Consider the following 14,896-nt stretch of genomic DNA (forward strand, 5'->3'; position numbering starts at 1 on the left):
GAAAGTTGTTTCTATGACGACTCAGGCAACTTACACTGACTTCTATTACAGAAGTCTTTCCAAGTCGTGTTCTAAATCTGCCTGCCTTTTTATCAGCACAATCGGCCGATGCCGATTAATTAAAAAAAACGGCAAATACCGGCCGATATATCGGCTGGCCGATATATCGGTCGACCTCCAAACACAATGTCTTCATTGATGTGGAATGCAGAAAACACCTTCGGCAGAAAAATAGGATTGTTTGTACTCACCGTAAAATCCTTTTCTCTGAAGTTCACCGACCGACAGCTCCTCTCTGTAACAAATGGGTTGTTAGCCTTATCACAAGAACACTAGCCATAGTTGTAACACTAAGAACTTGGTTCTGCCCAGGGGGGCGGTCCACAGCTACAACCCTCCTGTCTGCAGACAGACCTCAGTACGTCAACAAGCAGTATAACGTTAAAATAAAAGGGTGGGTTCTGTGTCAGTCAATGAATTACAGAGAAAGTGATTTTACGGTGAGTACAAAAAATCCTATTTCCTCTTATATCCACCAACTGACACAGCTCCTCTCTAACAAATGGTACGTCCCCAAGCAGTGCCAAACGAGGGGTGGGAAAACATAAAAAATTCATCCACCATGGCAAGTGGGAACTAGTGAAGCTATACCCACAAAAAACAAAACAAAAAAAAAACCACCACAAAAAAACAGGGTATCCTCAACAGGAGTGATCACCTAAGACCGCATCAAACTGCTGAAGTAATGCAACAATGCATTAACATAACAGTACTGCGTTTTTATCGAAAAACTAGGAAAAATATATATCACATAGTCAATTGCAAAAACTTTGCGGCCAAAACAGGCATCAGCCGATGTACAGAAGTCTACCTTGTAGAACTTGGTAAACGTGTGGACAGACTACCAGGTCACCGCTTTACACACCTTTGCAACCGACGCTTGGTGTCGGAGGGCCCAAGATGTTCCGATTGCCCTTGTGGAGTGGGCTGTGACCAGAAAATAGGCTCGTACTACAATCTGTCTGATCCACCTGGAAATGGTGGCTGACAAGACTGCCATGACTTTATTTGAACCAGCCACCAAAACAAAAAGTGAGTGACTTCCGAAAAGGAGCCACGGCAGACAAAACACACCTTCAGAGCCCTAACCACGTCAAGAGCATGAAGGGCCACCTCCTTAGGGTGCTTCGGCTTAGGACACAGAGATGGTAACACAATGTCCTCATTGATATGAAAAGCCGAGACCACATTCGGTAGAAAAGAGATGGTTGCGGACACACCACCACCTTATCCTTATGGATAACCAGATAGGGAGACTTGCATGACAAGGCTGCCAGTTCCGAAACCCTCCTGGCCGATGTGATGGCCACTACAAAGATCACTTTCTGGGCAAGAGTCAACAGGGGAATCTCCCTGATATTTTCAAACAGCGGTTTTTGAATGCCAACACCAGGTTCAAATCCCATGGTGGTAACTGTGGATGCACCGGAGGAACTACATGTCGTAGCCCCTGAACGAAGGTACTCACTAAGAAATGCAATGCCAGGGGTCGTTGGAAAAAAAAAAAAAAAAAAAAAGACAGCTAAGGCTGAAATTTGCCCTTTGATGGTGCTTAATGCCAACCTCTGGTCTACTCCTTGCTGGAGAAACAGCAGGATCCTGGATATGGAGAAGCAGCGCGGATGCCACCCTTTCTCCTCACACACGGAGATGTAGGCCTTTCAGGTAAGATGGTATATCTTCAGAGAAGAAGATTCTCAAAATAGTTGGAATCACAGAGTCCGACAGACCCCGGTTCCTCAACACCTGGCTCTCAATAGCCATGCCGTTAAAGCCAGCGATGGTAAAGCAAGATGGAGAATCGGACCCCGAGACAGAAGGTCCTCTCACAACGGCAGTCACCAGGGAGTGTCTGCCACCAGACGCACCGGGTCTGCATATCAAGGACGCCGAGGCCAATTTGGGGCAACCAGTAGTACTGAGAGCTCCTCGGCTTCCACTCTGCGAAGCAGATGTGTTAACAGTTTCAGTGGAGGAAAAGTGTAGATCAACTGGTAATGATCCCACGGAGCCACCAGCGCGTCAGCCCACGGATCTCTTGTGCTGGACACGAATCTTGCCACCTTCCGATATGGGAGGCCAGCAGATCCATGTCTGGTGTGCCCCACCTCAGGCACAGTAACCTGAATGTCTCCGGATGCAATGACCATTCTCCTACGTCCAGCATCTGTCGACAAATAGTCCACCTGCCAGTTCTCCACTCCCGGGATGTAAATGGCCGACAGGGTCGGTATGTGTCACTCTGCCCATCGAAGTATGTGAGCAACCTCCCATGCAGCGGCTGAGCTTCTTGTTCCCCCTTGGTGACTGATGGCTGGAACTGGGCATAAAGTACTGCCTCGAAAGAGGCTACCATGAGTCCCAGCACTCGCATGCAAAAGCAGATAGACGACCACTTGCGGTTCATCAGCAGTCTGCAGCTTGTCTGAAGGGAGAAACGCTCGCTTCCCTGGAGTCCAGCAGCAAGCCTAGGTACTGCAGACGCTGGGTAGGTACGATCACTGTCTTTTTTAGGTTCAACAGCCCCCCAAAATCTTGCAGGGTCTGCATGGTGATCGCCACATCCTCCTCCAATTCTGAGGCAGAAGATGCTCTCAGGAGGAGATTGTCTAGGTATCCCGCGATCCCACGTTGCTGCAACACCACCAAAACTGGAGCCAATACCTTGGTAAAGACTCTGGGGGATGAAGCCAGACCAAAAGGAAGAGCCACAAACTGGTAGTGGGCTTCCTCGACTGCAAACCGCAGGAACTTTTGATGCCCGGAGGCATACAAGTATATGCAGGTACGCATCATGTCTAAGGAGGCTCCAAAAGAGCCGGTCGCCAAGGAAGGGAAGATCCGTCAGGGCTTTTTTGGATGCCCGGTCAGCAGACCAGCATTTTAGCCAAATTGGGCACCTCAGCACCACAGGTGACACTGAAGACCTGGATAGCAGGGGGAGAGTGTATCCAGGGCCACGTCACAGATGTACTTAAGGCCTTGCACTACTTTGTCTGCTAGTTCCATGCAGACAGGAGAAGCCTGTTGCTCTCCCAATTTGTGGTGCAAAAGTTTTGCCCACTCAGTGTCTGCGACACAAGTGCGGATGCCAGTACAGGTCACACGTCTGACCCCACAACCGTAAACAAGGAACGAGCCACTGCCTTCGGCCTTCCTATCTGTGGGATCCTTGAATGCAGGAGTCCCCTCAACTGGGATCCTGGTTACTTTAACATGGATACTGGGGGGTCCATGACCGGAGGAGCCGACCATTTTTGAGAAGGCTTTCCTCAAAGGGTTAACGCCATGTATTTGGCGAACGGAAAGGTCCGTTGCGGGCGACCCCATTCCTTGTAAATTAACTTGTCAAAATAAGTCAGATAAGGGAACACCTCAGGTGAACCTGCTGGCTTGCGGGACATAAAGGGGACCGGTACATCAGCAGAGGGATCCACAGAGGGATCCACTGGCTCCTGAATCTTCAGGGTATCACGTACAGCTGTGATAAGTGCTTTGTCATGCCCGGACCCAGACGGGGTCTCCTCCTCACTGTCTAAACGGTCCTTATCAGCGTCGTCTGACAAGACAGAGCAGGGGTCTCAGCAGGACCCGAATCTGTGTCAGAGCACTCCCCAGAGGATGGGGAGAGGGGCAGGGGTCACTTTTTAGCACCTTTCTTCCCACGCACCACCTCCATCTAGGCAACAAACTAATTGAGGACCACCGTCAGGGCGTCCATGGGTACTGAGCAGTCCGCAGGTAACCCGGTTGCAATTGCCTGTATTTTGGGGGAAGCCATGTTGAACTTACCCTGTCTGCCACCCGAAGGGGACATAGGACAGTGACTGCTGCTGATTGAGGGGCTCTAACCCGCCGGACTCCTCACCCTGAGGAGTTCTGCGCTGTTCACAAGTAGCGCCCGTAGACCCTGAGTGCTCCCAGGTGCAGAGGAAACAAAAGCTGTCAGTGGCAGTCATCAGCATGAGCGCTAAACGATCTGAAAAACGTGCTCAGGCTTCAAGAAAATGGTCACCCAGCGTCCAGTAAACAGACAGGAAACACAGGGAAAATGGCTGTGAGCACATGCAAGCTGCTGCTGGAGAAAACGGAAAAGTGTTCATGCTTACAGAAAATGCCCGCCAGTGTCCTGAATAGGAGAGCACTTGGAAAATGGCTGCTTGAAGCCCAGAAAGACATGCTGCCCTCGCCCACACCTAAAATGGCTGCCGACCAGCTCCATGAGGCACAGAAGACAGAATGTGACAGACACAGTGCTGCACCACAAAACACAGCAGACCCTCGCAGGCACCTTCCGGGAGCTTAACACACAGGATCCAGGACACCACCAGTCCCCTATCCCAGGCGAGAGCCCCCAGGGATCTGTACACATACACCATCCCCCGGGGGGGGGGGGGGGGGGGAGAAGAAAGATAGGGACAGGGGAGAGAAGAGGGAGGTGAGGAACCCCTGAATCAACCTCCCAGGGAATGCCCAGCTGCTCAGCCCTGCCGGGGCAGGGAGAGTCCTGAAGTGCTGGGAAACATTCCATTGCAGAAATAATCACTGATCAGTACAGGGTAGCTGCCGGCCTCGGCATACTGTGACGTAGACATCAGTAGCCCGGTCATATGTACACCCTGGAGCATAAAAGCTCATGACCACCTCTGGAGCTGATGTTTCGTTGTGGCCTGCTGAGCCGTAGCTGCGACCTGCACACGCTCGATGGCCGGACTGGGGAGACTCCAAGAATAAGGGTATCCAGCCTGTCACCCAGCCGGCTGTTGATAGTTGATCACAGGATCATTCACCTTGCCCAAAAAGCCAAGCTTCTGCATAAAGCATGGACCAATGGGCCCGCAGGGTTCCTAGGTCCTTCTTTACTAGGTCTGTCTGCAGACGGGAGGGTTGCAGCCCGAGGGATCGCCTCCCCGATCGCCCCCCCCCCCCCCCCCCCCAGGCGGAACTAAGTTCTGAGTGTTGTGTTACAACTATGTCTAGTATTCTCCTAGTGATTAAGCCAACAACCCATTAGTTACAGAGAGGAGTTGTGTCGGTTGGTGAATATAAGAGAAAGAAGGTTCCGGACGCAACACCACCTTATCCTTATGGATAACCAGATAAGGCAACTTGCAAGACAGGGCCGCCAGTCAACAAGGGAATTTCCCTGATGTTCTCAAGCGGCGGTTTCTGAAGCGTCGATAACACCAGGTTCATATTCCACGGGGGTAAAGGTGAATTCACCGGAGGAACTACATGCCCCTTGAATAAAATTGCTCATTAAAGAATGAGATGCCAAGCGTCGTTGGAAAAAAAAAGCCAAAGCTGACATTTGTCCTTTAAAGAGGAAGTAAACCCTAATGGGTTTACTTCCTCTTTGATTCCCTGCAAAGGTAAAGCATAATGGACTACTATGCATTGCATAGTAGACATTATGTGTCGCTTACCTGACACAGGAGCCAGCAAAGTCACCGCTGTCCCCTGTAGTTCCGAGCGCCCATCTGCTTGGTGGGTCTCACTGCTCCGGCGCTGAGATTCTCCGGAGCCACGATGACGTCACTCCCACGCATGCACACGGGAGCCGACACTCGTGGCATATCGCCGCGATCTGCAGCTTGCCCAGTGCGCCCATGCGCTGCAGACAGCGGTGGCTGTCTTTCGGGTAAATATCTCATAAACTGTATAGTTTTAGGAGATATTTCTTGGACCTACGGGTGAGCCTTAATCTAGGCTTACCTGTAGGTCAAAGTGGTTTGTAAGGGTTTACAACCACTTTAATGGTTCCTAAAGCCAATTTCCTGGAAACGGAATAGGTTCGCAGACGCCACCCTTTCCCTTCACACATGGAGATGTAGGCCTTCCAGGTACGATGGTATATCTTCAGAGAAGATGATTTCCATACCCTCAACATAGTTGAAATCACAGAGTCCGATAGGCCTCGGTTCCTTAGCACCTGGCTCTCAACAGCCATGTCATTATAACCAGCGCTAAAGCAAGATGGAGAATCGGACCTTGAGACAGAAGGTCTTCGTGCATCAGTAGTCACCAGGGAGTGTCCGCAACCATACGTGCCAGAGGCCAATCTGGGGCAATCAGAATTACTGGAATCCCCTCAGTCTCCACTCTGCGGAGAAGACGTGGTAGTAGCTTTAGCGGAGGAAAGGTGTAGATCAGTCGATACTGACCCCACGGAGCCACCAGCGCATCTGCCCAATGATCTCTTGTCCTAGATACGAATCTCGGCACCTTACAATTGAGACGGGAAGCCAGAGATCCAAGTCTGGTGTGTCCCATTGCAGGCACAGTAGCCCGAACACCCCTGGATGCAGCGCCCATTCTCCTGGGTCCAGCATCTGGCGACTTAGGTAGTCCGTCTGACAGTTTTCCACTCCCAGGATGTAAATGGCCAACAAGGACGGTACATGTCACTCTGCCCACTAAAGGATTTGAGCGACCCCCGTGTTGCAGCCGAGCTTCTTGTTCCTCCTTGATTGACATATCCCACCGCCGTGGTGTTGTCTGACTGGACCCTGATCGGATGCCCTCGTAGTCTCATCAATCATGTGGAGAGGCATAGCCTGACCACACGAAGCTTGAGCACATCGATTGGCAACTTGGATTCCTCGTCCAACCAGAGGCCCTGGGTCGACTGTACTCCCAGTACTCCACCCCAGTCGGACAGGCTGGTGTCTGATGTGATCACAGTCCAATGTAAAGGTAGGAAAGACTTCCCGGACCGAAGTGCCAGGGACCTCAGGCACCAGAGCAGGGAGTCCCCGACTAACTGGCTCACCAGAATCTTTCGATCAAGGCATAACGGAGATTTGGCCCATTTTGTCAAGATTTCCTTCTGCAAGACTCTGGTGTGAAACTGGGCGTACGGTACCGCCTCAAAGGAGGCCACCATGAGCCCCAGGACTTGCATGCAGAAGCGTAGCAACGACCACCTGCTGTTCATCAATAGTTTTACTGCGGTTCTGAGAGTCTGCAGCTTGTCTGAAGGGAGAAACTCTCGCTTCCAAGGAGTCCAGCAGTAGGCCTAGGTACACCGAGTGTTGAGTCGGTATGAGCACAGACTTTAGATTCTACAGCCACCCAAATCCCTGCAGGGTTTGCATAGTGATCGCCACATCCGCCTCTAATTCTGAGGAGGAAGATGCTCTCAGGAGGAGATTGTCTAGATAACCTACGATCGCGATCCCGCATTGACGCAACAACGCCAAAATTGGAGCCAATACCTTAGTAAAGACTCTGGGAGCTGATGACAATCCAAAGGGGAGAGCCACAAACTGGTAGTGGGCTTCCCCAACTGCAAATTGCAGAAACCTCTGATGCCGGAGGCATATGGGTATGTGCAGGTACGCATCCTGGATTTCCAAAGACGCCAGGGAGTCCCCTTGATGGAGTGCAGCGACCACTGAGCGAACTGATTCCATTCTGAACCTCTATACTTTTACAAAGCAATTGAGGGCTTTCAGGTCCAAGAATGGATATACCCCTTCCTTTTTGGGGACTACAGATTGGAGTAGAACCCCTGGAACCTGACTCTGAAACAGGCACCATCACCCTGCGGCTTAGCAGGTCCCTTACCACCCCCATTAAGGCCTTCCGGCGAGCCGGGAGAAAGGGTATGCTGGAGGTGAAGAATTTGTTTGGTGGCCAAGAGAGAAACTATTTTGTAGCCAGAGGAAATCGGTTCGCAAACCCATTGGTTGGGCAGACGAGAGGCCCACCGGGCTGCAAACTCCCGAAGGCGACCCCCCACCCGTGTGTGAGCGGGGGCAAACCTTCATGTGGTAGCATTTTTACCCACAGGCTTGCGGTTCCAGGGGCATTTTTGTCCCTCAGAGGTTGTCCTGTCGGGCTGGGAGCATTTAGTGGAAGCCCCGGACGGACAAAAAGGCCTCTTTTGAGCAGAAAATGAGGGCCCTTGCCTGCAGCATGGCTCCTTAGTCTTCCTGGCCTGTGGGAGCGAGGTACTCTTCCCACCTGTCTCTTTGTTAATAATGTCATCCAATGGGGCTCCAAAGAGCCGCTCACCAAGGAAGAGTAGATCTGTCAGGGACATTTTAGATGCTTGGTCCGCAGACCAGCATTTTAGCCCAATCAGGTGCCTCAGCACCACTGCTGAGATAACAGGATTCAAAAATCTTGCGCAAAAGGCAAACTTCCGCAAAAAAAATCCCAGGACCGACGGCCGGGCAGGGTTCCTAGGTCCATCTCCTTCACTAGGCATAAAAAAACTGAGCTGCCAAAGAGGGACATTCCCCCATATGGGGTTTTCTAGGTAGCAAATAAAAATAAAAAAAAAAGAAGAAAAAAAACTGCTACAAAGGGATAAGAATAGACTTCAATTTTATTAGACAAAATATCAATAAAATTTGTCTAATAAAATTAAAGTCTATTCTTATCCCTTCATAGCTTTTTTTTCTTATTTGCTGCCTAGAAAACCCCAAATGGGGGACTCTCCTGATGGTGGCGTAACTCTATGGTCAAGAATAATGGAGCTGTGTCGGTCAGTGAACGAAAGAAAAAAAAAAAAAAAAAAACACATTACTAACATGTTTTACTTACCTGCTCTATGCAAGGGTTTTGCACAGAGTGGGCCCAATCCTCCTCTTCTGGGGTGCCTCCACGAAGAAGCACTTTCTATGGGGCCACTTGTGTGGCCTCACGAGTCCTGCTACGGTGTCCATTGACAGACAGTAGGACTCAGTAAGTCTCGTGTCACTAGATTTGACAGCAGTGGGAGCCAATGGCTCTTGCTGCTATCAATATATCCAATGAGGACAGAGACAACACCTGGAGCCGCTGGGCTCGTGCACATCGCTGGAAGGAATGGGTTCAGGTAAGAAAAAAGGGGGGCTCTGAGGGGCAGCTGCAGCTCAGGTGGTTTTTCACTTCAAGGTGAAAAACAGACTTTACAACCCCTTTAAAATCCTCAGATGTTACTTTACCCTGAAAAATCTCACATGTTCAAACATTCCTAGGTTATTCAATTGTTTCCCAAGAGCTAAAGAACATTTAATAACATTAACCAATACAACCCTCCTGATGGAAGTGAAATTTCTTCCTCCGTTAAGACTCTAATCGGTATCGGACATTATGAAATAATTTATCTGTCCCCGAAGTTAACAAATATGGGCAATTACGTTTGTTTCATTCCTTCTCTCATTTTTTGTATTTTTCCTTTGCTTGCGGGTATCCCGTTTAAATATGGTTGATCCCCCAAATGAGATGCCATTAAATGTGACTGTCTCATATCACACCTGGTGGAGTCCACCCCAATTCACTCCAGAGATCTCCATGCTTTTCAGCTGCAAGTAAAAAAAATGCGATTGACACGGAAAATCGTCTCAGGTGTAATATCCGCAGCGCTGGCTTACCCGAATTGGCAGAGGGCCCCAGGCCTGCGGAGTTTGCTGAGATGTTTAACACACTGCTGGATCTTCCTGCCATGCCGTCCACCTTTGTGGTGGAAAGGGCTCAGAGTCCCCGTGACAACTCCAGTCACTGGTATACCTCTTCCAGGCACCTCTTGCTTTGGCTGCTTAATTATTGTGATCAGATCCTGGGGGGCCAAAACCAGACCTGCGCTACGAGAAAGATCATTCTTTTCCCAGAATGCTCACCTGAGATTCAACAGCATTGTTACTCCTTCACCGAGGTTCACAAAAGGCTTTGGAATCAAGGCCTCTTATACCCGAGCAAGCGCCGTGTGTTGATGGCGATAGGGCTCAGTTCTTCTAACCTGAGGTGGTGGTGTCCTGGCTTGATGGTCGCTGAAGTATGAGCTGTTAAATTCTTTGCTACGTTGGTTCGCAGATGTTGCATCCCTGCCTCCGGGTCAAAGGTTTTTGTTTTACCTACTTCACCTTGTCCCTAAAGCCCTCTGTCCTGCATTTCATTCCCACTTCCTTCGTTATCCCAGCTGTTTTTTTTTTTTTCTTTGCATATGCACTAAATATAGCCTTGTTTCACACATTTGCCTTTGATGGAGCCCTCTGTCTGAGCAGGGTTGCCATGTAGTCCCATCCCTCTGAGCTGCAGGCCCGTTCTCTTCTCTGGCGATTGTGGAGGGCCTACCCTGTTATAACTGGCTGTTCCCTTGACAGTTGGTCACCGGATTGACGGGCGGTACCTAGAGGAACTGTTGCTGGTCTGCATTTGCGGCTATAACTGCCCAGCCCCCCCCCCCCCCCCCAAACTCCCTGTTTGACCTTACATAACAGATGATCATATGATTATTCTTCTCATTACTGAGGAACTGCTAAATCACTGGACAAAGATGCACCTTTTTTTTTTGGGGGGGGGGGGGGTATCAGCAGGGTAAACATTGGGATTGCTCGATTTGTGATATTGTGTGAAAGACTTGTGTTACTACATTATCCACCCGCTAATTGTTTTCTTGTCGACTATGGCACCAGCTGCCTTGAGATCAACAACAAGATTCTCTCTTGTACTTCTGGGCCGATTCTTCACCATTCCCATGATCATTGAAACTCCACAAAGTGAGATCTTGCATGGAGTCCTAGACCGAGGTAAATTGACAGCAGTTATTTTGCGTTTCTTCCATTTGTGAATAATCGCACCAACTGTTGTCACCCTCTCACCAAGCTGCTAGGCAATGGTTACAAATCTCCAAAAGACCCCAAATTAACGCTTCTTACAGGACCTATTGCACCTCTCAATAAGAACCTTAAAATTGCAACCAAACTTTTTACCAACAGGCCCCACCCCTTGTCCTCAGTCATTGATTTGGATCAGACCGGATTAATGGCCCACAAATCCAGACAATTATTATACATGATTTATATAGCGCCAACAGTTTACAAAGTGCTTTACAATGTATGATGGGCGCGCAACAATTACAGAACAGCTCAATACAAAAAGTACAGGAGGGGCCTGCTCGTAGAGCTTACATTCTAAGAGGGAGGGGGTGGTGGTACAAAAGGTAATAGCTGCAGAGAATGATTTGATGGGGGTGGCTCAGGAACGGTTAGGTGGGTGTGGGATAGGCTTCCCTGAATAAATGAGCTTTCAGGTATCTCCTAAAGGTGGACAGGGTAGGGGCTGATCAGACAGACTGGGGCAGGGTATTCCAGAGGATGGGAGAGGCTCTGCAGAAGTTTTGAAGGTGAGCATGGGAGGAGGTAACAAGGGAGCTAGAAAGCAAGAGGTCCTGGGAGGAGCGGAGGGGACGATTTGGGCGATATCTGCAGATGAGGTTGTTGATGTAGATGGGGGTGATGTTGTGGATTGGTTTGTAGGTTATGGTTAGCATTTTGAATTGTACATGGTGGGGTAGGGGAAGCCAGTGAAGGGATTGTCAGAGAGGGGCGGCAGTCACGGATCGATTAGTGACGTGCATTAGTCTAGCAGCGGCATTCCTAATAGACTGAAGGGGGGATAGCCTGCTTAAGGGTAGGACATTAAAGAGAGTGTTGCAGTAGTTAAGATGGGAAATAATCAAGGAGTGAATGATCTACGCAGACCTCTTCCTCAGCCAAACCAGTGGCCAGGAGCGGGGCCCCAATAGTCCTAAGGGGTCCCCAATTCCTCTACCAGCACCATTACCATACTCTGCGGACATTATATTCCTTTCCCACTTTGCTTATATTGGGAACTGGGGAAGGCTACCACTAAATTTGCTTCTGAGCTGAAACAGGATTTCCAGGAATTGGGACAATATTGAATGTAAAGTAGACAGTCAATAAGTGGCTCAAAATGCCACCATGTTCACTGAATTGCATGATCTCCAATAATCAGAAGATACTTTTGATAAAAACATGGTTTTACATTAATGATACTCTTGCGGACACTGGTTTCCTTTTCGCACGGGTCGCTGCCTCCCCGCTTCCCCTGTTCCTTTGCTTTGCTTTCCCCTTCAATGGCCATTTCATGCATTACCTGTCCTATGTGGCTAATTGGGATTGCTACACAGATAGTACCTGGTGGATCATATTTGTACTCTTCTACTCTTTTGCGATTATCCCTCTATTTTATATAATTCATGTTGGTACTCTCATCCAAGAGAATTTAAATGGAGATTTTCCTACCTGACAAGATGTACTAGAATTGTTGGTCTTTTGAAGGACGTGGATCTTTGTATTTGCAGTGACTTGAGCACTTGTTTGCGCTATTGTTCTAATGCTGTGCTTCATATGAGCACATTGTTACATCAATATTATTGAGATACAATAATTTAAGACTTTAGAAAAAGTCACAAATCTTTTATGAAGGTCTTCATGTTATATAGTTTGAATGCCATGTAAAAGATATATATATTTTTTTTATTGTAAAAACACCTTCCACACACACATTTCAAAACTTTCTAAAAAAAATAAATAAAAAAAAACTATTATATATGCATGTAAAACATCTCAAGTGAAATGGGTCAGGCTTCATTAAGGTAATGCTTTATTCGGCTTAGTGCACGGCGGATGTAGAGGTTAAATGTACTGAATGCACAGACCCATATTTGAATTAGGGGTGCACTGAACGGAAGTTTTGGTGCCAAAACAGAAACTCAACTCAGCTTCCTGACACAGGGAGATCGCCGCTCTGCAAGGAGAGGAGGGAGAAGGGGAGGACAGGACATTTAGCCGCCAGGATAACACCTCGCAATGTGCGGCACAGCCACAGCTACCACTCATGCTCAATTATTGGCGCCTTATTAGCATTTTTTTTTCCTTTCAGTAAAATGCTGAACATGCATTTTCAGTTGCCGGAATTTTGGTGCATCCTAATTTGAATGCCTTAATGATATGCATTATTGATATATCTGGTAATATGACCTATAGAAACTTGCTGCTCCTTATTTTTATCGCCCTTATATAAATCTACCCACCCGTGTTACAGAATTTTTGTCTGTATTACACTGTGATCCATTCCAGCCAGTTGCCCAATCCTTTCCAGCTACCCAGAACAGCGGTGGGACCCGCAGAGTCATGTGGCATGTCAGGACTGCACTTTACTTTGATTAGCATGCATCTTCTATCATCTTGTAACTGTTTTAAATCTTATCCTATTAAACTCATTATTTTAATACTACACTCAGGTAGGTGCCTCACCCTCTCTGTTTTTTTTTTTTTCCCTTGCATTGTCTGTATGTCTGTATTCTGGTCTCATACCATTTAAAAAGATCAATAAAAAATATTGAAACAGAAAATAATAATACAGGCAAATTTAGCAAATACACACTTTTTCCAGACACTTAAACTTTCATGCCCTTACTAGGATTAAGTAATTATGCAAATTAAATTCTGGGAAGCGTATTTAGCAAAAAACAAACCTGAAGAAACCTCTGTCAACAGCAGAGCGGTTCATGATGACAGAATCCTCTTGGTTATATCCAGTATAAGAAGCAATAGCAACAATAGAATTAATGCCTATATAAGAAAATTGAAAGAATACACAAAACTGTAAATATATCTGCTAAAATGGCTGAAAATAGAATTATTAAAACAAAAATTAACTGAACATTTAGGACCATAAAAAATAGCACCCTCAAAACTAAAGTGGCTGGTATAAAAACTTGAAATGCTCTCAGCTACCAAAAGTCAATATGGCACAAATACAAATTGCTAATTTTAGATCCAATCACTTTTCCCAGAGCACACAGTTTACACAAGGACAAAACTGTTGGATATAATATTTTATTGACCGGATCCAATGTCCCTACTACAAATTGTTTGTTTGTAAATGGCAGCAAAATCTCTGCACCCTTTGTTGAACTTCTCTCCTTTGCACAAGCCTCTGTCGAAGCTCTAGCACAGCACTGGCATTATGTTGTCTGGTATTTACTCTCCCCCAAATCACTCCTATAGTGATATAGTGAATAGCTCCTCCTCACCACTCTGATGCCATTTTATAATTCACCCCCATCCTCTAGATTGTCACTTACACCATATGCAATCCACTCCTTCACATACTGCTCTCCTCTGAAAATATAATACTTCCTGTAATCATACAGGTCATATCCTCTGGCACTCTTCTATTGAAAATGCTATCCACTGTCAAATGTCAACCTTTCTGTATACAGAAAACTTTCAAATTTCCTATGTTCCGCCAAGAAACTGTACACATTGTTTCTACTTCTGTCACATCCTCCGTATTGTTTGTAAAATAAGCAGCCCCCTCTTTTCTTGAACACTTTCACTATTAGCGAATAACTATTTAATCAATGTTCTGTCATGTTATTTGCAAAAACTGATTTGCTTTCACTGAAGGGCCCATTAAAATGAAACCTGTGACAGACCCATCAGGGACATGGGCTTTTGGAGGGGGCCTATGGACTAGCCTTCTACCCACATGGAGACCAATGATTATATCCGCTTCTCCTGATCAGAGCATGGAGGGGAGCCGGGTCCCGAATCCATTTGACTGGCTGGAGTATGCGGCCAGGAAGTCACCAGAACTGTGGTGCATCTGCAGGAACATTTTGTTTTGGCAAAGCTGAGGTCATGGAACTCTTCATGGGCATATTTCTTATCTTACCCCAGCTGGTCCTGGAGAGCTGCATAATGCAGCATTGGCTCATTTTGCCTGGCTACTGACAACTTTATATTACGTGTTTTTACCATTTCCAGCGAAGATGTGTCACTTGGTAACATAGATCCGAGCTGGATCTGGGGTGGGACATTTAGAAAAAAGTGGTGTAATATACTTTATGTATCCAGGCTGTGAAACTGTTCCTGGGCATCCGGGTGGGCACGTCCTGGCTAATCGAGACTTGTGGACATGTTTTCCAGCACATAGACAAGGGAGGCAAAGTGGAGAATTCTTGTGACTACTAGCCATACTGATAAAACTTGTCTAGGTGCCTAGCTGTTAATGTTTAAAGGTTGTGAGTATT

At 47.4% G+C, this 14,896-nt stretch overlaps 1 protein-coding gene across 2 annotated transcripts in view; it reads right to left on the reverse strand.

The window, feature by feature from the left end:
- POLR2B (RNA polymerase II subunit B) overlaps nt 1-14,896 on the reverse strand; it is a 726,171-nt gene that overhangs the window by 237,315 nt on the left and 473,960 nt on the right. For both annotated transcript variants that reach the window (XM_077475735.1, XM_077475736.1), the window contains one exon: nt 13,334-13,430. In XM_077475735.1, the coding sequence (XP_077331861.1) occupies nt 13,334-13,430 (97 nt within the window). The remainder of the gene's footprint in view (nt 1-13,333; nt 13,431-14,896) is intronic.

This window comes from Lithobates pipiens, unplaced genomic scaffold (genome assembly GCF_037356315.1).
Source record: "Lithobates pipiens isolate NorthernLeopardFrog02 unplaced genomic scaffold, aLitPip1_a1.2 Scaffold_13, whole genome shotgun sequence".
In the NCBI taxonomy this organism is placed as follows: domain Eukaryota; kingdom Metazoa; phylum Chordata; class Amphibia; order Anura; family Ranidae; genus Lithobates; species Lithobates pipiens.